Consider the following 24,805-nt stretch of genomic DNA (forward strand, 5'->3'; position numbering starts at 1 on the left):
GAGATGCTAAGAGCACACATCAGAAGTCATGGTAGCCCAGCAGGGAGGTGGCTGTTGGTTTACTGGCCTTCAGTCATCAAACATTTTTTTTTTTTTTTGAGACGGAGTCTCGCTCTGTTGCCCAGGCTGGAGTGAAGTTGTGCAATCTTGGCTCACTGCAACCTCCATCTCCCAGGTTCAAGCGACTCTCCTGCCTCAGCCTCCCGAGTAGCTGGGATTACAGGCACCCGCCACCATGCCCGGCTAATTTTTTGTATTTTTAGTAGAGATGGGGTTTCGCCATGTTGGGCAGGCTGGTCTGGAACTCCTGACCTCAGGTTATCTGCCTGCCTTGGCCTCCCAAAGTGCTGGGATTACAGGCGTGAGCCACTGAGCCTGGCCGATCAAACATTTTTTAAGTGACTAGTGCATGTCTAGCACCGGTAGGGGCTACCTGGATGAAAAACAGAACGAGCCAAAGTTCTTGACGTCAAATCGCAGTCTTGTGTGAGAGAAGACAAGAGGGCAGTGAGTATGGAAGTGGGGGTGTGGGGTGTGGGGTGTGGGGGGATGGGGATGGGACAGGCTGGAAATCTGAGCAAAAGAGGAGAGGATCTCACAAGAGGAAGATTGGAAGGCTGGGCAGAGAGACATAAGCCTGAAAATGGGGCAGTGTGACATACTTCTGAGGGCTGCAGGCTCCACCTGAGGCTGGTCCCAAAGGGATGTGTTGACACTCTGCTTGCCTCTTGGTCACCCTTGCTCACTTGCACTGTGGGTGGGTTTTTTTTTTTTTTTTTTGAGTCTTACTCTGTTGCCCATGCTAGAGTGCAGTGGTGCAATCTCGGCTCACTGCAACCTCTGCCTCCCAGGTTCAGGCGATTCTCCTGCTTCAGCCTCCTGAGCAGCTGAGATTACAGGCACCTGCCACTACGTCCATCTAATTTTTGTATTTTTAGTAGAGAAGGGGTTTCACCATGTTGGCCAGCTGGTCTTGAACTCCTGACCTCAAGTCATCCACCAGCCTCAGCCTCCCAAAGTGCTGGGATTACAGGCGTGAGCCATCGTGCCCGGCCAGATGGGCCTTTTTGATCATATGATTTACAATGTACCGAGGGAACCCCACTAAGGCAAGGCAGGGAGAGAAGAGCTGGTCACAGCCCAGGACAAATACACTAATTCAGGGGCGTACTTATGTTTTTTTCCACATTCATCCACAGACGTGTCAGATTATCACAAAGGAAGGAGATTTTGTGTTTGGAGCCAGATGTCAGGGTGAGGTTGGTGCTGCAGGTCCGAGATTCTAGACACACGAAACAGCCAGGGACAAACTTGCGGCTCTGTTTGACGGGCCGTGGCTCGATGGTAAGTGACGTGGCTCGCTCATTACTCAAGTCAACCACGTAGATTTTATCTGAAACCACAAACAGAAAACAGGCATGAAGCATGGATCAGCAGCAACCACGGGAAACGGCTAAAATTGGTAGAAAACCTCTCCTGAGGAAGAAAAGGGCATATCAGATCATGGATGGATAATGCTGGAAAAACATATTATTAAAGCAACATTACAATAACTATAAAATAAAATTAAAAAGAAAAATAACGGACTTCACTGCAATAAAAACAAAGAGAAAATCATCATAAATGTGGAATAAACACAAACTATAAAAGTTAAAAAAAGATTAAAATATCCGTCTGATGATAGGTGCTACAAATAAGGTTAAAGGACAAGGCACACAACGGGAGAGAGTGTTTGCAATATAGAAGGATTGAGCAGCTCTCGGAAAAGGAGACATAAATGACCAAATATTTAAAATACAGAAAGTTCTTAATGTCACTTGCAATTAGAAAACGCAAGTTAAAACGAAGTGTTACTGTATCCCACTCCTCAGATCTGGGGGAAAGGTAGCTGTCTGGCAATATTGAAAGCCGGGGAGACTACAGGAAACAGGCCCTTTTGTACCTGGCCGGTGGGAGCCTGGAACAGCCTGTTACAGAAACATGGGAATTAGTAAAAGAATGAACTCTTGTCCCTTCTGGGAACCAAACAGTGTGACATGGCCATGTGTGCCCACGTTTAACTGCAGCACTGTGATTGTGGAAAACTAGAGACCACCTTATATTGGAATAGATAAACTATGGGGACATTCACAAATGGAATATTACGCAGCTGTTAAAAAGAATGAGGGAGGCAGGGCACAGTGGTTCACAGTTGTAATCCTAGTACTTTGGGAGGCTGAGGCGGGCGGATCACCTGAGGTCAGGAGTTCAAGATCAGCCTGGGTAACATGTTGAAACCCCATCTCTACTAAAAATATAAAAATTAGCCAGGTGTGGTGGCACATGCCTATAATCCCAGCTACTTGGGAGGCTGAGACAGGAGAATCACTTGAACCCAGGACGCGGAGGTTGCTGTGAGCCGGGATTACGCCACTGCACTCCAGCCTGGTGACAGAGTAAGACTCCGTCTCAAAAAAAAAAAAAAAAAAAGAGGGAGGTTTGAAAACCTAAATATAATATTGAGCAAAACAGCAAGTTGTAGATAATATGTAGAATATGATACAATGCAGATGGTAAAATCTCTCTGTGAAACAAAAATAGCTATTTATGTGTACAGACTTATGTATGCAGGTGAAGAGAAAAAACATCTGGAGAGAAATATGACAAATCTGTGACTGTGGTTACCCCAGAGGGGGAACCTGGGAGTGAAGACAGACTGGGTCGTCAAGGAGGATTTTAGCTTTGCCTATAATATTTAAATTTCTAACAAGAACATATTTACCTATTTCTTGTATCATTTGGAAAACTGCCAGATTACTGGTCATTTAGGTGATTTCTATAATTTTGCCATTAGAAATAAATGAATAGTGCCAGGCATGGTGGCTCACACCTGTAATCCCAGCACTGTGAGAGGCTGAGGCAGGTGGATTGCTTGAGGTCAGGAGTTGCAGACCAGTCTGGCCAACATGGTGAAACCTTGTCTCTACTAAAATACAAAAATTAGCCAGGCATGGTGGCGGGCACCTGTAATCCCAGCTACTAGGAGGCTGAGGCAGGAGAATCACTTGAACCCAGGAGGTGGAGGTTGCAGTGAGCCGGGATCACGCCATTTCACTCCAGCCTGGGCAATAGAGCAAGACTCTGTCTAAGAAAAAAAAAAAGAAAGAAAGAAAAGAAAAAAAAAAAAAAAGAAAGAAAGAAAAGAAAAAAAGAAAGAAAGAAAGAAAAAAGAATAGGGATACCTTTTCAACTCTTCAGAATAGATTACCAGCTTGGTTTATAAAAGAGTCATTTCACTTTTTAATGTTATCCCTAGAAAGTTCTATACCACAGATGCCTGGGGATCAACTTCTACAGAGTTGCTTTTGAATTTCATTCATTCTTTTGTTAAAAAAAAAAAAAAAAAAGCATCAGATTAGGAAGGCACCTGTGCAAAGTGGTGCTAACTTTGCAATTCAAGGGTGTTGGCAATATCACCCATCAGCGCCAGTGAAGGAGTTCAGTTCTAGCTGGGAAAGCTCTGTTTCCAAAGAGGCCTGCTAAACTTCCTTCTTCCTCCTAACAGGAACCATATAATTGATGGAATCGCTCCTTTTGAACTGGCTGCAGGGAAGCTCGGTGTCAAATTAGAAGCACAATTAGGAAAATGTTTTATGGCTGTCATATCTGTTAATTACCTGCCGTAGTTCTTACTATTTCCCATGTAAATTTTGACATCATATCCAATAGTGCTTTAATTAGAGAGACGCCATGTCTAGAGCTGAAGTATATATTCTAATGCTGCTAACTTAAAATATAATTCGATTTAGAAAATAGTCAGCTTTTCAATCACCTAGCCCCACATCCAGCTCATTTCTACTGTCTTTCAAAACTCACCTTCATTGTTACCTCCAGGACACCTCCCCACCCCAAAGCTGTGTTAGGAGCCCCTCTGCTTCTGCAGTCCCAGCTTACCTTTACCAAAGCCCAGCCACACAATGCAGCAGTCTCCCCACCCGCTCTTCCCTCATTTCCATCTTACCAAAGCCATGCATGCACATACTTTAAAGCAGAGATTCTCAGCCTTTATTATTATTATTATTATTCTGGGGGACAAAGTCCCACCCTGTCACCCAGGCTGGAGTGCAGTGGCTTGATCATGGCTCACTGTGGCCTCAACCTCCCAGGTTCAAGCCATTCTCCTGATTTAGCCTCCTGAGTATCTGTGAAACAAAACAGCTATTTATATGTACAGACTTATGTATGCAGATGAAGAGGAAAAAGATCTGGAGAGAAATATGACAAATCCGTGACTGTGGTTATCCCAGGGGAGGAGCCTGGGATAACCACAATAAAACACGCTCTGTTCTATTGCTGCCTATGGATCTTTCAGTTTCAGGCTTCCTACTCAGGAAGATGTGGATTTCCCCTCCTTACCCCACACCCCCTCCACACCCCACACCTCCACAACACAGCACAGACTAGCGAGCACTCACACCACACAATTCCCATTCCCATTTCCCCATCTTCCTGATAGCGTCATATTTTCAGCTAGATCTTCATTCTGTGTTTGTGTAATCGTGACTATGTAATAATATTAACGGTGTTTAGGTAGACTATATTGCATACTATAATTATTTTTCCTTTCTGCATACAATTTTGTGTTCCCTGGAGTGAATTATTGTCATTTTAATCATTTCCTTAGTTTCTATGTACTTATCAGTAACTTGATACCCAAACTCTCTCCCACTTGAATAAATCGCCTTTCAATAAATTTGAAAACATTAGGTACTTCCTCAACTTCTGAAGAACTCTCTCTAGAGTCTTTTCAATGCTCTAATCTAAAGGGGCTGCTCTAGACGCCTGGTGCCCAGATGTGGTCCTGGATCTCTTTCACTGTCATCGTGGGATTCCCTTTGCTTCTCCCTTGGACTAGATCCTGGGCTTCCTGGATCCATCTTTTCTTTCTTTTTTTTTTAAATGTTTACTTTCTTTTTAGGTGGATTACAGCCTTCAGGTGCTTCTCGAGAAAGTATATATGGGGGTCAATTTTTTAAGATCTTGTATGTCTAAAAATGTCTTTATTCCACCTTCACACTTAATTGTTTGGCTTGGTATAAAATTCTAGGTTGGAAATAATATTCCTTCAGAACTTGAAGATCTTGCTCCATTGTTTTGTAATACTCAGTGTTGCTGATAAACTTTATTGCCATGTGGTTTCTTCTTCTTCTGTATAAAACTTTTTTACCTCTTCTCTAGAAGCTTGTGGGGTCTCTGTGTCCCTGATGTTCGGAAATTTTACAAAACTGTGCCTTGGTGTGGGTCTGCTTATATCCATTGCGTTTGGTGGTCCCTTCCAGTTGGCAACTGATATCCATCAGTCCTGGCAAATGTTCCTGAAATACTTTGTGATGATTCCCTTCCTTCTATTTTTTCTGTCTAAAACTCCAACTATTTGGATATTGGGCCTCCTTGATTGGTCCTTGAGTTTTATATTTTCTCTTCCTTTCTATCTTGTTGGCTTTTTCTTCACTCTACTTTCTAGGAGATATCCTCATCTTTATCTTTCAGCCCTTTTGACTCTTTCATTTCCGCTAACGTATTTTTAATCTCCAAGAGTTCCTTTGAACTCTTGGAGATTAAAAAGGAGCTTTCTCCTGCAAGCCCTTTTTAAAAATTACAACCTGTTCCTTTTACATAAATGCAGCATCTCTTCTTATTAACTTGAGAGTCTTGATAGCTGATTTTGTTTTAGTTTTTTCTTCCCCTATAGTCTCTGTTTCCTGCAAGTGGCTTTTCTTCTATTCATTTGTTTTAGTCTTTGTATTTTTCATTAGCCTTCATCAGATGTCTGGGGATCTATACACTGCTCTTATTTAAAGTGAGGCACTAATGCTATTTGGAATAGCTCTGCTTGTTGACTGGGCTTCTCAATAGAGTGATATGGTCAGATTGCTTCCTGGGGAGCCCAGAACATCAATATCTTTGGGTCTCTTCTCTTAGGTTGGTCGGATGCCCTCAGAGAAGAAGTCATTCTCTACCAAAGGGAAGAAACACATCCATGTGTACCAGGGGTGAAGGATGAAGTCTCATGCTCAGTACTTCAATTTTACTCAATCCCCCGTGATCAGCTTAGTACCTCCACCTTCAATGTGACTGGGATCTTTGGTTCAGGGACTCTCATCTCAGAAAAAGAAACTTCTCTCTTCTGTCAGCTAAAGGAAGAACAGTTGTTTGGCTGCTTGTTGTCAAGGAGACCCTCTGGGGCTCCAGTGGCTCTTCCCACCTTAGCCCCACATTTGCCCCCAGTTCTGGAGGAGACTTGCTGCCAATTCTTGAGGCTTTGCAGGATAAAGCAGATTTCTTCTTGGTTTTTCCCACTGTTGCCCTTTCACGTCTGCTGGATCAGTTATCACCTTTCTACTTTACGAAATGTTATATTATTTCCTTTCCATTTCTCTTTTTCCTTGAATTTTATGCTTTTAAAAATATAAAAAAAACTGTACCTTAAAAATGTTTTAAAATACTTTAAAAATGTCCTAAGAAAACCCATTATTGTAGGGTGTATGAAGGGGGTAAAGCCATCTTTAACGGGAAGTCATGATTTTCCTTTTACTCGTTCATCTTTCCCACCAGAATGTGAACTACATGGCTCCACATAACTGGTATATGGTAGAGGTCAATTACAATGTTAGGCTGTTCATCCTCATGATATGCTTGAGAGGGAGTGTGTAAATCAGCTGAGGCTAAATTATGCTGCAACAACAAATGATCCCCAAATCTGAATGGTTAGAATAACAATGGTTTATGTCTTGTTCACTTTACATATTCATTGTGAGTTGGCTGCAGCTCTGGCTTATGTCTTCTGAATTCCAGATCCAAGTTGAAGAAGCCTCTATTTGTGACACAGCAGTCTTGCGACAGAGTTTGAAAACCTGAACCACATGATGAGTGCTGAGGCTTCTCTCAGAAGTGGCAGGCTCACCTCTGTTCACATCTCATTGGCCAAAGCAAACCCACCTGGCCAAGGCTGTGGTCAATGCAGTATCAAGTCTAATCCTCCCTCAGGAGGGGTGGTGAATATTTTAGAACAAAAATGCAATCTAGCATAGTAGGCATTATCACTACCGTTTCGCAGACAGAGAAACTAAGGCTAGGAAGTGGTGAGACTGGCATTGAAGTTGACATCTTCCTGATCACAAAGCCTGTGCTCTTTCTACGATGCTCACTGCTTCCTGAGACCCAACTGCCTCTCCTCTAGCCTGGTGGCTGCACTGAGGAGACAAGAAATTGTGTGGGCCCTGGGACTGGCTTCATGCAGCTCACTTATAGATGACACACTCATGGAAAAACTCTGCCAACTGCCATCCAGTTTCAAGACGATAGTGAAGTTGTTCCTTGATGTGCTGTAGAAGTGTATTAAATGTGTCATGTGCCGGGTGCAGTGGTTCATGCCTGTAATCCCAGCACTTTGGGAGGCCGAGGTGGGCAGAGCCTGAGGTCAGGAGTTCGAGATCAGCCTGCCCAACATGGAGAAACCCTGTCTCTACCAAAAATACAAAATCAGCCGGGCGTGGTGGCACATGCCTGTAATCCCAGCTACTCAGGAGGCTGAGGCAGGAGAATCACTTGAACCCGGGAGGCGGAGGTTGCAGTGAACCGAGATCGCGCCATTGTACTCCAGCCTGGGTGACAGAGCGAGACTCCATCTCAAAAAAAAAGAAAAAAAAATGTGGTGATGCTTGCTTTTGTTCAACAACCGTTCATCAAATATGTACAGAGGGCCTGTTTCTACTTTCAACACTATGCTCCAGTGTTGGTACACACAATAAATAGACTTTTCCTTAGAGAAGGTTGCAATTTAAATGTGCATTAGGTAATACTGTTTTTATTATCTTTTTTTTTTTTTTTTTTTTGAGATAGAGTCTTGCTCTGTCACCCAGGCTGGGGTGCAGTGGCGCGATCTCGGCTTATTGCAACCTCTGCCTCCCAGGTTCAAGTGACCCCCCATCTCAGCCTCCCAAGTAGCTGTGATTATAGGCACTCGCCATCATGCCTGGCTAAGTTTTGTACTTTTGTAGAAACAGGGTTTCACCACGTTGGCCAGGTTGGCTTTGAACTCCTGACTTCAGGTGATCCGATGCCTCGGCCTCCCAAAGTGCTGGGATTACAGGCATGAGCCACCATGTCTGGCACATCTTCATTTTATAAAATACAAATTTAAAGCTTAGAAAGGTTAAGTAGTTTGCCCAACTTACACAGCTAGCTAGTGGGTAGTACCCAACATCCAAACATACCATCTTAACCTTTCCTTTTAATATCTTCCCTTGATTAAAAAAAAAAAAATATTTGCTGGGCATGGCGGCTCATGCCTGTAATCCCAGAACTTTGGGAGGCTGAGGTAGGCAGATCACTTGAGGTTAGGAATTCGAGACCAACCTGGCCAGTATGGTGAAACCCTGTCTCTACTAAAAAAAAAAAAAATTATTATTGTTATTTTGAGACATTTTCACTCTGTCAACTCTGTCACCCAGGCTGGAGTTCATGGCTCACTGCAGCCTCCGCCTCCTGGGCCCGAGTGATTCTCCCACTTCAGTCTCCCAAGTAGCTGGGACCACTCCCTAGTAGCGCATGCCACCACACCCAGCTATTTTTTGTAGAGACAGGGTTTTGCCATGTTGCCCAGGCTTGTCTCAAACTCCTTTGGGCTCAACCAAATGTGCCTGCCTCGGCCTCCCAAAGTGTTGGGATTACAGGCGTGAGCCACCACACCTGGATTTTTTTTTTTTTAACAAATAAATTACACATAATAAAATACACGGATCTTAAGTGTTCAGTGTGATGAATTTGTACAATTTTGTAATATCCATTGTATCGATCACCCAAAGAAAGATCTAGAACATTCTTATCATCTGAGAGTTTCCTTTGTGCTCTTTTCTAGTCAGTTTCCCCCAACTTCCCATCCCCTAAAAGGGAAGCATTTTCTCATTTCTATCACTGCAGATTCTGGCTGCCCTGGAACTTCACAGAAATGGAATTGTACAGTACATACTCTTTTGTCTATGGCTTTTTTTCTCTCCGCAGAATGATGTTTTTAGGGTTCATCCATGTTGTTCTGGATATCGGTCATCCTTTCCCTTGTTATTCCTGAGCAGTACTCCATGAATGAGCATATCACATTTGTTTATCCATTCTTCTATTGGTGATTTAGATTGTTTTCAGTTTTTGACTTTTATGGATAAGACTGCTATGAATATCCTTTTACAAGTGTTTCAGTAGACACATAGTTTCCTTTCTCTTGAGTAAATACCTAGGTGGGTCATAGGTAGGCACTATGCTTTGAATATGGCTTTTCCCCACCCAAATTCATATTGAGGTGTGGTCGGTCCCCAGTGGGGCAATGTTGGGAGGTGGTGCCTTTAAGAGGTGATCAGGTTGTTAAAATAGATTAATCTCTTTCTCACAAGACTAGGTTAGTTCCATGGGAGTGGATTAGTTTTCACAAGAGTCGGCTGCTATAAAGCTAGGCTGCCTGTCATGTTTTCATCTTTTTCACATGTGCCCGCTTCCCTTGCTACTCCTCTGCTACATTATGGCACAGCAAGAGGCTCTCATCAGAAGCTGAGCAGATGCTGGTGCCATGCTTCTTGGACTTTCCAGTCACCAGAATCGTGAGCCGAATAAACCTCTTTTCTTTATAAATTACCTAGTCTCAGGTATTCTGTTATGGCAACACTAAATGGACTATGAGAGTAGGTATAAGTTTAACTTCATAAGAATCTGCCAGCCAATTCTCCCAGGTGGTCATACCATTTGACACTCCCACGAGCACTCCATAAGAGCTCTGTTGCCCTCCATTCTCACCATCATTTGATGTTCTCAGCCTTTCTTGTTTTAGCTATTCCAGTGGGTGTGAAATGCTATTGTGGTTTTACAGTTTATGTTTCTTTTGAAAATTTTTGTATAATAATCAGGTGGACTGTGGTGAGACACCTCATGTCCCAGCTAAAACAGAAGTGCAGTTTATTGATTCTGGGGGCAAGACAGACCTCCTGTTATGAGGAGGCTCTCCGTAATAATCACACTTCACTCCACTTTCTATTTTGCATTTGCACCTCATTCATTAGTCATTTTACACATGTTCTTTCCACATTTCTTTTGGTTGGATCTCAAAATAACCTGAGGAACCTGAGGGGTAGACGCAGTTAATTTCCCTGCTGCCTACAGAATGTTTTCATATGTGGCTTCAGCAGGCAAAACAGGGTGGAAATATGCAGCCTTCGCCTCTCATAGATGGGTGTTTTAAATGTAAAATTACCTATTAACATTCATAAATCTATGGAAAGACAAGACAGATCTTTACTCAGTGTGTTCTGTGTGCTTTGACAAGTTGCCTTATCTTACCCTCACAACATGGGGGGAAGGAGGAATGACTATTGTTATTTTACAGCTGAGAAGGTTGCAAATTAACCGCTCAATGTTCCCTAATAAAGGGGCAGATCTGTGATCTGGACACAGTTTCCTGCCTTGAAAGAATCCCATAGTTTTTCCACAACATTGCAGATGCCTTCATATAAAAAACATTTGAGGCCGGGCATGTGGCTCACACCTGTAATCCTGGCACTTTGGGAGGCTGAGGCGGGCAGATCACCTGAGGTCAGGAGTTTGAGACTAGCCTGACCAACATGGAGAAACCCCATCTCTACTGAAAATACAAAATTGGCTGGGCGTGGTGGTGCATGCCTGTAATCCCAGCTACTCAGGAGGCTGAGGCAGGAGAATCGCTTGAACCCAGGAGGCACAGGTTGTGGTGAGCTGAGATCGTGCCATTGCACTCCAGCCTGGGCAATAGGAGCAAAACTCCATCTCAAAAAACAAACAAATAAACAAACAAAAACATTTGAGCCTGACATTTAACGCCCAACCCCCACCAAAAGAAAACCCTTCACTATTTAATAGTTATGGACACTGTTTTAAAAGCCACACTGGGGACCTTTGAAGGGATTAGGTTACTGACTGATGTTTCATAAAGGCCCCTAGCCATTTTTGTGGTATCTATAGATACACATTTTTTTTTTTTTAATGGACTCCATGGGAATAAGTCAAAGGCCATAATACCTGTCAGCTCTGGCAGGACAAATTCATGGAGCACAAGTTACCCAACAACAACAAAAAACAAGAAGCAAAAACAAATCCAATAATTATTTAAGGTTCCAGGTGGCTTCTGGAGGTTATAAAAGCCAAAAAAGGAGCAATGTATCTGCTTCTACAACCAGCATTTACCCAGAGTGGTTAACAAAGTATCCTGTGTAACACACTGGAAATGCACATCTGCTTTTCATATGTGACTCATGGTCACCCAGAAACCCACCGGTTTTGAAGATAATTGTTTGTTTGGTATATTCAGGAAAGCAAACAGAGTTTCCAAAAGCTAGAAGAGGATGCATAAAACAGTAGGCTAGTAGGCTAGAAGGCTCTCCCTAAACAGCATAATATAGATGGGTAGAATACTGTGTCATAACTCATATAATCATTATCAGCAGGGCCACTTGAACCTTTAGAAATTACACAAAGAGAGAAACAGGCTGCCTGGTGAAAGTGGTAATAACATCAGGCATGACATGGTAATATTGTGCTATCAAAAAAGAAAGGAGAGGGTGCATTGTGGAGCACTTAAAAACAAGATTTGTTTGGTGAACATGAACTGAGCTCTCAGACATCCCTGGTTTGCACATTGTGGGCAGCTGAAGCCATCACTGCTTACAGATGTGGTCACAAATGGCCACATCAGTTATTCCTCAGTTCCTGGGTAATTGTACATGACTCAACTTAAAACACAAGATGTCTGTGGTCAAGCCATGGAAAAATATTCCCTACAGGAGTTCTCTGGGTCTAGTTTGAACCTACCTGATGTTTCTCAGCTACGTAGAGAGAGGACTGATAGTAGATATTTTTATTTTGTTTTTTGGACAATTAGGGTCAAGGTAACATCTGTCTGTTTTTTTTGTAGCCTGGGCCCACTGTGCTCAGGTCCTGCTGTGGATAATGAGGGGTTTGGGCTGGCTGTTGCCTCTTAACAGCTTTCTCCATCCCTGCTGAGGCTCTGGCTTTCTATGGTTTCTCTTTGGCTTGAGAAGGTCTTGAAGCTCTGCCTTTGTTCTTATTTCTGATGCTCTTCTCCTTGTCTGCAACACCCCAAGCAGCTGCTCCCATGGGTACCCCACTTCACTGTATCTGCCTTGCCCCTTCAGATGGGCTGTGGATTCTTATGGTACATCTGGCTCTTAAGCCACTTTGGACAAGATGCTGACTCCTGAGATTGGTGCAACACGGATTTATGCAGGGCCTGGAATGTACCAGAAGCTGTGGTGGGAATAGAAAGAGCAATAAGATAAGATTCTTGACTGGAGGAGTTTGGTGAGATGTAGACACGGGGACAGATAAACCCATGTTGTGTGAAGAATGCAAACCACCCATGTGTGTACTCCTGGGGTAGTGGCTTTGGTCTGGGTAGTTGTTCCCCTGCTTCTGGGGACAAAGGAAGGTCAAGTTAGGGCAAAGCCTGGGTAGGACTCAGAGAGGTGCAGCAGTGAAGGAGTCGAGGGGGAGACTAGCCCCAAGAGGTTTCCTCTAGCACTCACAGGAGAAGCAAGGGCAGACGCTCTGACCCAAAACTCAGTCCCCTCTCCCAGCTTCTTTCTCAGTTCCAAGGCTAAGAAGGCAGGAGCAGCACATAGAGCTCTTCTAGCAGTCATGAGTGGCATACACCATCAGCATAGATGGGGCCTCCTGCGCAGCCTGAGAAGGGCCAGACTCCGCCCAGTCTCCCCTTGGTATTCCTACCAGCCTGCGGTCCTTCCACCTTCACCATACACCATTGGAACTCCCTCTATGAGTGATTTGCTGCATCCTACCAGTCATCTCTGGGCCACAGCCTAATCTCTTTGCTGGAACAAGTGTTGTGTCTTTCTTTTCTTCTCTCTCTTTCTCTCTTTCTTTCTCTCTCTTTCTTTCTTTCTTTCTTTTCTTTTCTTTTCTTTTTTTTTTAAGACAGAGTCTTGCTCTATTGCCCAGGTTGGAGTGCGGTGTGGCCCAATCTCAGCTCACCACAACCTCCGCCTCCCGCGTTCAAGCGATTCTCCTGACTCAGCCTCCTGAGTAGCTGGGACTACAGACATCTGCCACCACGCCCGGCTAATTTTTTGTATTTTTAGTAGAGACGGGGTTTCACCATATTGGCCAGGCTGGTCTCAAACTCCTGACCTTATGAGCTGCCCACCTTGGCCTCCGAAAATGCTGGGATTGCAGTCGTGAGCCACCGCGCCCGGCCCGTGTTGTGTCTTTTCTAACCCTGCATGCCTGCCTTGACTTAGAACCCTGCAGGAAACATTTAAAGAGCGCTCACTACCTGCCAGGCACTGTACTACCTCACACTGTCCTCACAACACCCCGATGAGGACAGTCTTACCACTTCCACTTTACAGATGAGCAACTGGGTCACAAAGAGGTGAAGTGACTTGCTCATGATCAAAGTAAGTGGGGGAACCAGATTCAAATCCACGCAGGCCAACTCCAGGTCATTCCCCTTAACCATGGGGCTATGCTGCCTGCAGTACAAGCTGCCCACAACAAACTTAGCGAATGAGAGAGAATAAAGAATGGGAGCTGGGAGTGGTGGCTCACACCTGTAATCCCAGCACTTTGGGAGGCCGAGGCAGGCAGATCACTTGAGGCCAGGAGTTCAAGACCAGCCTGGCCAACATGGTGAAACCCCATCTCTACTAAAAATACAAAAAATTAGTTGGGTGTGGTAGCAGGCGCCTGTAATCCCAGCTACTCAAGAAGCTGAGACAGGAGAATCACTTGAATCCAGGAGGTGGTGGTTGCAGTCAGCTAAGAGCCAAGGTCATACCACTGCACTCCAGCCTGGGTGACAGAGCAAGACTGCCTAAAAAAAAGAGAATGGGTCAGACAAACGTAGGGGCACAGGACTGGTTTCCTTGGGCTAGCCCTTGAAATTTAGGGTCCACATGGGGGTTCAGAAGATTGAGATGAAGCTGCCCAGAGATCAGAGTTCTCAGGCAGTCCAGCCCAACCTAAGTTTATCCCCAAAGGTATTTCTGCCACCAAGTCCACTCACTCCTCTAGAAACAGTGCAAAGTTAGAGGCCTTGACACCGCTAAACACCTCTCAATGGCAGTTACTGCCCTTTAATCTCAGCGCTAAATCCATATCCTTCTTGACACTGTTTATAGCATGTTTAACAATTTGATTAGTTTTAGAAATCAACCCAGCTGATGTTACAGTTAACAGAATTAATCTGAGCTTCTAAGCAGCATTCCACCATGACCATGGCTGGTCTGGGACTCCTGACCTCAAGTGATTTGCCTGCCTTGGTCTCTTGCCAAAGTTCTGGGATTACAGGTGTGAGCCACCGTGCCTGGCCCCATGTATACATATCTATACATACATATACATACATACATATGGACGTTTCCAGGGCAGCACCAGTTGGGCAATCCCTCTAGTGGATCCCACACTGCCATTTTTCTGATGCTTATCAGCCCTACAAAAATCAGCAGCATGCCACTCCACACTCCCACTTAATTTTTCTGGCTGGCTCTGCCTACTTCCTAGAAGTAAATAATAGTAAAAGCAACAATGAGAATCAGCGCTCTGGACAGCGCCCATCCTCAGCACACATCAGACATGTCCTGGTTCAAGACCACTTGCCACAACTCACTCCTTCACATCATACATGAGCCCCAGGAAGAGCCACTCTGAGTTCATTTTGTATCTTTTATCTCAAAATCTGTACTACACCCCTCAGGGCCAAGACTGGGGTGAGGCAAGCCAGGCACCCAGGGAGCAAAGTTTAAGGAGGTGCTCACTCTCAGGGGCTGACCTTGCAGTTACACAACCCCGGGAGTGGGTACCTCCTCAAATATTGCACCCTGGGCACTTTGCCCCACCCTAGTCCTGGCCTTAACTCCGCTCCTCTATGTTCATGGCATCTCAGCAACATTTGTGGAATGATGTCCAACCTAATTCTCATCACCTTAACTGGGCTTCAGTATGGGCCAGAGCACAGGCTCAGGGCTCAGAGCTTGCTCTGCTCTTGACAAGCTGTGTGATGTCAGGCCAGTTCCATAACCTCTCTGAACTTTCTGGTTTCTCATTAGTAAATGAAGATAATTCCCACCTCCCCTACAGAGTTGCAATAAAGATTAGCTGAGATTGTGTAAGCGGCACGCTTAACCCAAGATGACATGCAGAGTATGTGTCCATAGTAGGGGAGCTGAGCCATAAAACTGTAAGTTCCCATCATCATTGCTGATGGTGCGGGTACATCCTCATTCACATTGCGGGGTCAAGACATAAGATCTAGAACATGACCTTTCAATGCCTTGGTTAAAAACAATTTAGCATCTTGAATGCAAGATTGCTTTTTATTGTGCTGAAATGGAACTACATACCAGGTGTTCACCAACGAGCCTGTCTTACTGCCTAGCAACCCACTTCCTGAAACTCTTCCCGGGTCCAGAGTCTAAGTGTTTCAGAAGCCACAGGCGAGAAACAGGAAGGGAGCCTCACCCCAGGCGGACTACCCAGGAAACAGCGAAGGTGCTGGAGGAGGAAGAAAAAGGAAAGTAGGGCTCACTCACTGCTTTCATTTTGTGGATGTTGGACCAAAACTTGGAACTGCAGCCGGAGGATCCCTGGGTTTTGGGCATCTTGGTCACAGCCTTGCAGGGAGAGGTTGAAGTTCCCCGCCATGTTCCCAGGCTGCTTGTCCTCCAGCTTGAACACCTCGGGGTTGGTGGTGGAGCCCGGGATGTAGTACTCAACCCGCTCCTCCTTCCTCTCGCAGTTGGAGAGGTTGAAGTTGAGGAAGGAGACGCTGGCCCGCAGGTGTGCAGGAATGACAAACTGCCACGTCATGAGCTCATCCTCAGGGAAGCCTTCTGGGTAGTTGGCAGACATCAGGGTTGCTGAGCCTTCACCCTCAAACACAGACTCGATGATGCACAGACCTATTGGGAGTGGAACCCAAACCAGAAAGAATAGGGGGCAATTAGACCCCATCCTGGTTGTCTGCAGCCGAGGGGTGGGGATACAGGAAAAATGACTGCAGTTCTCAGATCCTGAGCAGAGGGTCTGGATACGGTATATTTGGACTCAAGGCAGAGATTGGGAATGCAGACACATCGGTGGTGTGCGAGTAAATATTTAATAAGTGGTCCAGTGGTAAAGGGGAAAGCCCTGACTTATAGCATCTGCCCACTTCCATAATGGATGTAAATACTCCCACCATGGCTGATTTCAAACTACCAACACCAGGTGATTGAATGTGGAGTTGGGTAGTAGCACACCTTTATGTTATTCCCTCTATACAGATACGATGATACAAATAACCCTGACAGCACAGGCAACATTAAAATAATTAGGAAGTGATGAGTTTTGAGTATTTATTATCTTTGTTTTTAAAATAATTCATTTAATCATAAGTTAATTTAATTTTATTTTTTATAACGGATCTGTTTCACATCAGCTCACAAAACGCCTGAACACTTAACAGTCAGCTCTCTGCCAGGCACAGTGGCTCATGCCTGTAATCCTAGTACTGTGGGAGGCCAAGGCAGGAGGATCACCTGAGGTCAGGAGTTCAAGACCAGCCTGGCCAACATGGTGAAATCCTGTCTCTAATAAAAATACAAAAATTAGCTGGGCGTGGTGGCGCATGCCTGTAGGAGAGCTGCTTGAACCTGGAGGTAGAGATTGCAGTGAGCCAAGATAGTGCCACTACACTCCAGCCTGAGCAACAGAGCGAGACTCTGACTCAAAATAAACAAAAACAAAAAACAGCTTTGATGAGCCAGTGTGAGTGAGCTCTGCACATCACTGATACGTTTACAGAAAATGTGAAAGAGATGGAAGACAAAGAAGTCAGAAATGAAGCAATCAAGGTGGGTCTGTGAACCAATCCTTTATCATTTTTCTGAAAACAAGTATCACATGCAAAAAGGATAAAGAGAATCACCCCGTTTGTTTAACAGAGAAGAGGGGGTTCACACTAGGAATGAGTGACCCATGTCATTTATAGAAGAGCAGGATCTTCCTTTATGGTATTTAGATCGAGTCTTAGAGATTTGCTGACATTTGGCCATTTCTGACCTAGAACAATGATGATTTTGTGTGTTTTAATCTAATCAGATAGTGGGGAGGGGCTTGCTCACGTTTTATAGATGAGCGGTTTGCAATGCTGAAGCCGGAGACATTTCTGGGGTGGAACCATGGTAGGTGTAAGGCCATTTTCACTCCTTCTTGCATCTTGATCCGGGACACAGTGCCATTGCTGCAGAAGGTTCCGATCCTGACCACGGTGGCATCGATTCGGCCACTGATGGAGTAAGTGACTCCATCTGGGCAGCTCTCACCTGGACCAATCTGCCTCAGGCGAGGGATGGAAAACTGCAGCTCTAAACCGATGCTCTTATGGGCTTTGACGTCCCAGATGAAAGTTCTGTTGAGGGTAGGCAACAATGATGTTGAGGGCTGAAGCTGAACCTCCCCAAAAGGACATGGGCCCGACATACAGTCTGAAAAACAGTCACAAAAGCAATTTTGATCACAGATGCTCCAAGGCCCCACACCACTCCTCCTCCACCACTTAGCCCCCTGTAGTAGACTCTCTGGGGCTCTGCTCAGGTGGCCTTTACCAGGCAGGGGCACCCAGGCTCCAGGTTCTGTGAGTCTTAGTGGCCAATGGCTCACAGATATACAGATATACCCTCCTTCAGGGAAGTTCCTCAGCTGGGGGGAGCTGCCTTGAACCAGAAAAGCCTGAGAGGTGTTGCAGCCCCTCACGCCCATCCCAAGGGAGAGGTGCTGTCTATAGTCAATAATGGCCTCCTGCAGGAATTAAAAAGTCTGACCTCTTTGCTTCAAGTGAAATAACCTGGGTATGCCATTCATACTCTGGAGCCCCCATGGGGTCAGGCTGAGGCTACCCTTCAGCTAAAACCACATCTAAACTCAGCTACATGCCCTGCTCTATCCTGCTTTCTTCACTTCTGAGACCACTTTCTTGATCAATGACTTAAACAAAAAATCCCTGTCTCAGGCTCTGCTTCCAGGTCACCAGACTTGAGACATCTCTTAACTACTGTGATTTCCAGATTAAGTTCCTGGGGTCCAGTGGGTGAAGCCAGAAGGAGGGCATTTGCAGCAGAGTCTATGCTTTGGGATCTCCTACTTCTCCTGTACTGAGAGAGTCACGATTTCACAATTTGTAGAGCACAGTGCCAAGAACCATCCTTTAAAACTGGTTTTCCCATCAACACATTCATCAACATAGCGAATACATTCTGAACATGCAACTCCGCTGGACGGCTGGAACCTGGCGGCGCCATTTCTCTTCCTGTGCTGCTTTAATGCTGGTATTTTATAACCACTGCAGTTGAATTTCTTTTTTTAAGGCTAACAGCTAATGACATCCTTTGATATATTTGTTTCCTAAGCCTTTTAAAACAAGGCAAGAAACATTGTCATCAAGGAGGAAACAAGAGGAAGGCGAGGGGAAGAAATAGAAAGTAGGCAATGTAACATCAAGGTTTTGTTGTCTTGAGCAGGGGGCATCTGAAAGGTGTGAGGGACTCCGGCCTCCGTAACAATAATTTGTGAATCTTTACTGCCGTTCTATTGGGGTATTTGAAAGTACTGTCCACTCAAAATAGAATTATGGAGAATTTCAGATCAGTCTTAGATGTCTGAGGTCATCCAGACCTCTGATTTTTGCAAAGCAGTCATGGATCCAGGTGACTTGGGCTGGCACTTGCAGCAAGTACACGGCAATCCCAGATCCCAGGACGAAAGCTCAGGCTGTGTTTGGTTAACTTTTTCTTGTCAATGCACTATGCTGTCTAACCAATAACACAGGGTTAGATAACATGGTGACTAAGGTGACTAAAATTAGACTTTGCATGTTGGTAAAGGTAGTACCTATTTTAGGACCTCATGGAAACTTCGATGTTTATATCAAGCCACCTCTTTCTTTCAAAAGCTGGCCTCAAGTGATTTTCCACTCACACCTCCAGTGTGCCCAGGGCAACATCAGTTGGCTCTGGCTAGGTTCTGTACTCTTGTGGGAACACTTAACTCTAGTAAGGCAGTGACTCTTAGCTCTGGTTCTACCTACAACTCACCTGCGGGCAATTTAAAAACTACACATGGGCCATCCCAGGGATTCTGATTTAATTCTATAGCAAAATCTGGAGTCAAAAAGCCCCATCTGCCAACCTCAGCTCTGTCACCAGCCCTGTGACACTGCAAGATCAGGTTATGAAAGCAATTTTTCATGTGATGCTAAGAGCTTTGTTTTTTAGGATGAACGCACAGGTAAGAGTAGTCGAAATGAGCAGCATGTCTCAGAATCTTCTCCTGTACTCTGTCTGGTGCAAACATTTTGAATAACTAAAAAGATTCCTGTCCAGAGGATGGAGAAGTATTATTTCTGAAGTGATTCACAACTCATTTTTCCCAGCAGAGTTCTACTTTCATTAACTCTTTTTTCTTCCTTTTTTTTTTCTTTTTGGAGATGGAGTCTTGCTCTGTCACCCAAGCTGCAATGCAGTGGCACCATCTTGGCTCACTGCAATCTGTCTCCCAGGTTCAAGTGATCCTCCTGCCTCAGCCTCCCAAGTAGCTGAAACTATAGGCATGTGCCACCATGCCTGGGTAATTTTTTTTTTTTTTTTGTATTTTTAGTAGAGATGGGGTTTCACTATGTTGGCCAGGCTGGTCTTGAACTCCTGACCTCAGGTGATCCACCTGTCTCGGCCTCCCAGAGTGCTGGGATTACAGGCACGACCCACCACGCCCAGCCAACTTTCATTAACTCTCATGGAACTATTCAAGAAGAGATGAGAACAGAGATGTCAAATTTTATCTGATGTTTCAGAATGACTGTTCAGAGAAGGCAATGAGGGGCAGGCAGGCGGACCACTGGACCTGATTCAGTGTCTAGATTTATTATGTTAGAAATGGATATTTTCATACGTTGTGAGCATGGGTTTTTACTACATAGTAAGCCATGTGGGCATCCTAGGATTGAGAGACCAATTGCATTCAAAGGGTTGACTTGTGAAATGTGTCATTTGTTACATTTTTCCTTTTTCAAAGTGGAAGTCACTTTACTGGTTTAACTGATTATAAAAGTAATGTATAGTTGTTTTAAAAACAAACAAAAAGACAAGTAGGTGTGGTGGTGTGTGCCCAGCTACCCCAGAGGCTGAGGTGGGAGGATCACCTGAGCCCAGGAGGTTTGAGGCTACAGTGAGCTGTGGTCACCACTGCACTCCAGCCTGGGTGACAGAAAAAAAAAAAAAGGGTGGGGTGGGGTGGGGTGGGGCAGGGAAGTACAGAAAAGTATAAAGAAGAAAATATCACCTGTTCCCCTCTGCTATCCCCTATAGAGCAGTATAAAGTTAGAATTTTGGAGTTTTGGAGTTTATCCTTCAGACTTTGGGTTCTGTATGATTGTGTGTACATGTTTGTGTGCGTGTATGTAAGTGTGCATATGCACGTGTGTATTTAATGGAGTAGCATCAAACTATATAAACCATTGTCCTATTATAAGCTGCATTGTTTTTAATGGAACAAAACTATTTTGGGCATCTTTCTATGTCAAATACACAAACTTACTTCATTCTCTTAGTAGCAACACACCATTCCACTGGTTTCTTAAATACATCAACTTTCTGTTTAGTTCTGTAAAAGCTTCATTAAAATTTTAATTATAATTGACTTAAATTGATAAATTAATATAGGGGAGAGTTTACACTTAAAAATATGTAGTTTTTCTTTTTTTAAAATTTTTTTTGAGACAAAGTTTCACTCTGTCACCCAGGCTGGAGTGCAATGGCATGATCTTGGCTCACTGCAACCTCTGCCTCCCAGGTTTGAGTGATTCTCCCACCTGAGCCTCCCGAGTAGCTGGGACTACAGGCACGCGCCATCACGCCCGGCTAATTTTTGTATTTTTAGTAGAGATGGGGTTTCACTGTGTTGGCCAGGCTGGTCTTGATGCCCAGTTAATTTTTGTATTTTTAGTAGAGATGGGGTTTCACTGTGTTGGCCAGGTTGGTCTTGAACTCCTGACCTCAGGAGATCCACCTACCTCAGCCTCCTCAGTGCTGGGATTACAGGTGTGAACCACCACGCCCGGCCTCTCCTCAACCTTCTGATTCTTTTGTCTTCCATATCAGCCAGATGTTTTTAACACACAAGACGAGCATCACAGACCTGAAGATCTGTAGCTTGTGGGCTTCCGTAGTGCTGCCTGAAGAGCCCATGTGCACAGTGGCTAAGTGCAAAGACTCGAAAGCCAGAGTACCTGGGTTCTTCTCCTGAGCTGCTGCTTACTAGTTGTGCCCACTTAGGCAAGTTCCTCTCTCTGTGAACTTCTCATAGGGCTGTTTTAAAGATGAAACAAATTAAGCTGTGTAAAGCATTTAGAACCCTAACTGGCCACATCGGAGCTAAATTAACTGCAGAGTTTCAGAATAGATCTTACCTCTCTAGCATTAGAGACTGACTTAGCACAGGAAAGACAGGAGGGAGGTGTAGACATTTAAAAGACTTTGTCAAACAGCTCACGAGTGCCTACTTACCAATATTTTTCTGGATCTCTATGACAAAGTGATTCTCAGGACTCTGGCAGCTAAAGGTAAAGAGTATTCTTTCTCCAGGCTTGATGGACAACATGGTTGTATGTCTTTTAGAAATGACGATGTAACAGGGTTTTGCCAGCAGAGTCGGGGTCCCCAGCTTTATAAGAACTGTAATGTTGCTTTCTCGTGGCAGAGCAATCTCAAAAGCTTCTGAAGGAAAGAAGGAAAATGAAGTGAGCAGGATGATTTAGGTCTGCAAACTGCTGTGGCCCCCGACCCCAGTCTGATTTAGAGAGGATGCCCTCTCTGATCACTTTGTTCTTTCCCTCCTTTTCTGAGAAGGAGGATGGTACAAAATGACAGTCCTGACCTTAGCAATCAAAAAGAACCATGACGCTGCCGGCTGGTCACTGACGTGTGTTTCTTGTTTGCGCTATCAATTTTGCTACAAATTGAAAACAGTATACTGCGTTCTAGATGTCTTGAGCAGTATGCTGTTAGATATCCCATCTGAGCAGTATTAAATGACAACCAGAGTAACCACCACACCTTTTCTCAACATGACTGTAGAACAACGTCTACACACAGAAACCATCCGTCATAGGGAGACACATTTGTCTGCAAAGGGCTGCTGTCCCTTGACCTGGGTGCTTTATATGCCCAGCACATACATACATACGTATGTACGTACGGTAGTGGGGACTAGAAAAACATTAGCAGAAATTAGATATAATCATATTGTATCGATGAACTCAGAAAGTTAGAGCAAAACAATGCTATTATCTCAGATTGGGGTTTAGTAAAAACACCTGAGCAAACAATATCAAGCAAGTGAGGTGGGGGTTGATTATTAAACAGAATTGTACAAATGTCAGGGTAGGGCTCTGGTTCACAAACAAGCTTAATCTCCTTCCCATTTGCTTTGCTTCATCGATTAAGTGCTCTTAAACCAAGAAGGGAGAGCCACTTTCTCCTTAGCAGCCACTGCCTCTGCCCTTTCTTGGATTCTGATTCTGAGTCTCCGGGCAGCTGATGGCCTGGGAACAGCGGGTGATGGGAGGATCCTCCGTAGGTGAATCCTGTGGAGGGAGCCTAGGGGCTCACAGTGCCTCTGTAGTACCATGTTCTGGTACAAACAGCTGGTCGGGATCTGTTATCGTGCTGGCACACAAATGGTGCTTGATAAGCAGTTGGTGAATGAATAGCAATCTAATCAGAAGCTTTTGTTTCCCATCTATTCCTTTTTCCCTCTTTAAAAATTTATTTTTAAAAAATCAACCTTATTGACAGTAATTTACACACATTAAAAAGGACCCACTCATTTTAAGAGTTTTGACAAATGTATACACTCATGTGACCACCACAATCAAGATATACAAATATTTTCCTCACCCTCAAAAGTTCCTTCAGTGCCCCTCTGCAGTCGACCTCCACTCTAAGTCCTCGAAAACTGTCAATTAGTTTGTCCTGCTCTGGAACAAATGCAAATGGAAGCCTGTAGTACTTTCCCTTTTGTAGCTGGCTGCTTCTGCTCAGTATGCTTGTGAGATTCACCCACGCTGCTGCATGGGACAGTTGTGTCCTCCTCAGCTCATTTGATCACAAATCTTTTAATAAAAATTGCTGAGTACTATTCCATTGACAGACTAGGCCATGATTTATTTATCCATGCACCTACTGATTGACATCTGAGTCCTCTTCAGTGTTGGACCAGCCATGCACTATAATTTTACCGTAACTGCTAGCCTGCACAAGACTGGATGGACTTCTGCCAGCCGCCATGAGTGAGCATGCTGTATTCCCACAGCTCAGCAGCTGTATGTGATCACACATGTGGATTTCTGTCACCCTCCTCTTGTGCCTCTCTCTCTATCCTACACTCTGCTCCAGCCCCGCTGGCCAGCTGCTCCTTACATAGTATGGAAATTGATCTCCCAACCTGTGATATGAGTGATATGAACTGTAAATATTTCCCCCAGTTTATCATTTGCCTTTTGACCTCACTTAGAATGGTTTTTCAGGTGCGAACTTTGGGCCTCTGTTCTTTCATTGTAAAATGAAGGGGTGGGGCTAGAATAACTCTACACTCCCTGCCGGCTCTGAGTCTATGACCAGTACCTGAGTAAGTAGGAAGCGACTTTGTAACTGGAAGCATTCCCAACTACTGCTCAGAAGTGACATGTCTCTCTGGGCACTAGGGCACCGTCATGGACAGTTTTATGACTGCAAGAATGCTTAAGTTTCCATTTTTGGAGCAAAACTTCTTGTCTTTCTGGCTTCTGCGTGTAACCCTCTCCACCTTAATCGCTGTGTTCAGGCCACCTTTGCCTTCTTTCTTGAACACACCAACCTCTTTCCCACCTCAGGGCCTTTGCACGTGCTGGTCCTGACACCAAAAGTGCTTTCTCTAGAAAAAGCTGGCTCCTTTCTGTCATTCCGGTCTTAGCACAAAGGTCGCATTTTCCGAGAGGCCTTCCCTGACCAGACCTAAAATGCTCCTCCCCTCACTACCTCAGTCCTCCTGAATCCTGTGCTTCATGTCCGTGAGCTCCTACAGGAGGCGGCAGGAACTTGCCTGTATTTTTTAGTGGTAGCCCCAGGACCTAGACAGTGCCTGATCCCCACGAGGAGGCAAAACATTTCAAGCCCCAAAACAGCTCCATATAAAACTATTAGTCCCTGTGTTCTTGTCTTCACTGCATTTAATTTCTCATAGACATACCACCATTCCCACATTTTACTTTGGGCTAATAAATCCTGGCAAGAACAAGGAACTATGAATCTTTTAATTAATAGCTTGAGAGAGAATACATTCTCCGAGGCAGAAGTTTTATTTACTCAAATGCTTGGTCTTCAAGCAGTGTGGTCATTTAGAATCTTCTGAGGCTGAGGAGTTCTTTAAGACGTCAGATTAAAAATGAATCCAGATTTATGTTCAGAAATCCAGTTGCCAGATTTATATCTGAGCTGTATATTACAACTCTTGTGTTCTTTTTCTGTAATCATGAAAACGTCTGTGTTATTTGTAAAAAAAATTCTTGGAGCACCCAGTCTCTCCAAGTTGGGCTAATTTACCATCGAGTGAAGCTGAGTCCAATCTGAGGCTACAGCCCGCCTAGCTATGTTACCAATTTCTTTCTCATTCCCATTTCCCCTTCTGTCAGCTTTTTTACCCT

The 24,805-nt window shown here is 44.5% G+C and overlaps 1 protein-coding gene across 1 annotated transcript in view; it reads right to left on the reverse strand.

The window, feature by feature from the left end:
* Positions 1-24,805, reverse strand: part of LOC105480326 (CUB domain containing protein 1) — a 63,392-nt gene that overhangs the window by 12,712 nt on the left and 25,875 nt on the right. The window contains exons 2-5 of the mRNA XM_011739002.3: positions 21,630-21,839; positions 17,196-17,558; positions 15,624-15,992; positions 1,172-1,393 (exon numbers count right to left, since the gene is read on the reverse strand). Coding sequence (XP_011737304.1) covers positions 1,172-1,393; positions 15,624-15,992; positions 17,196-17,558; positions 21,630-21,839 — 1,164 coding nt within the window. The remainder of the gene's footprint in view (positions 1-1,171; positions 1,394-15,623; positions 15,993-17,195; positions 17,559-21,629; positions 21,840-24,805) is intronic.

Source organism: Macaca nemestrina, chromosome 2, assembly GCF_043159975.1.
Source record: "Macaca nemestrina isolate mMacNem1 chromosome 2, mMacNem.hap1, whole genome shotgun sequence".
In the NCBI taxonomy this organism is placed as follows: Eukaryota; Metazoa; Chordata; class Mammalia; order Primates; family Cercopithecidae; genus Macaca; species Macaca nemestrina.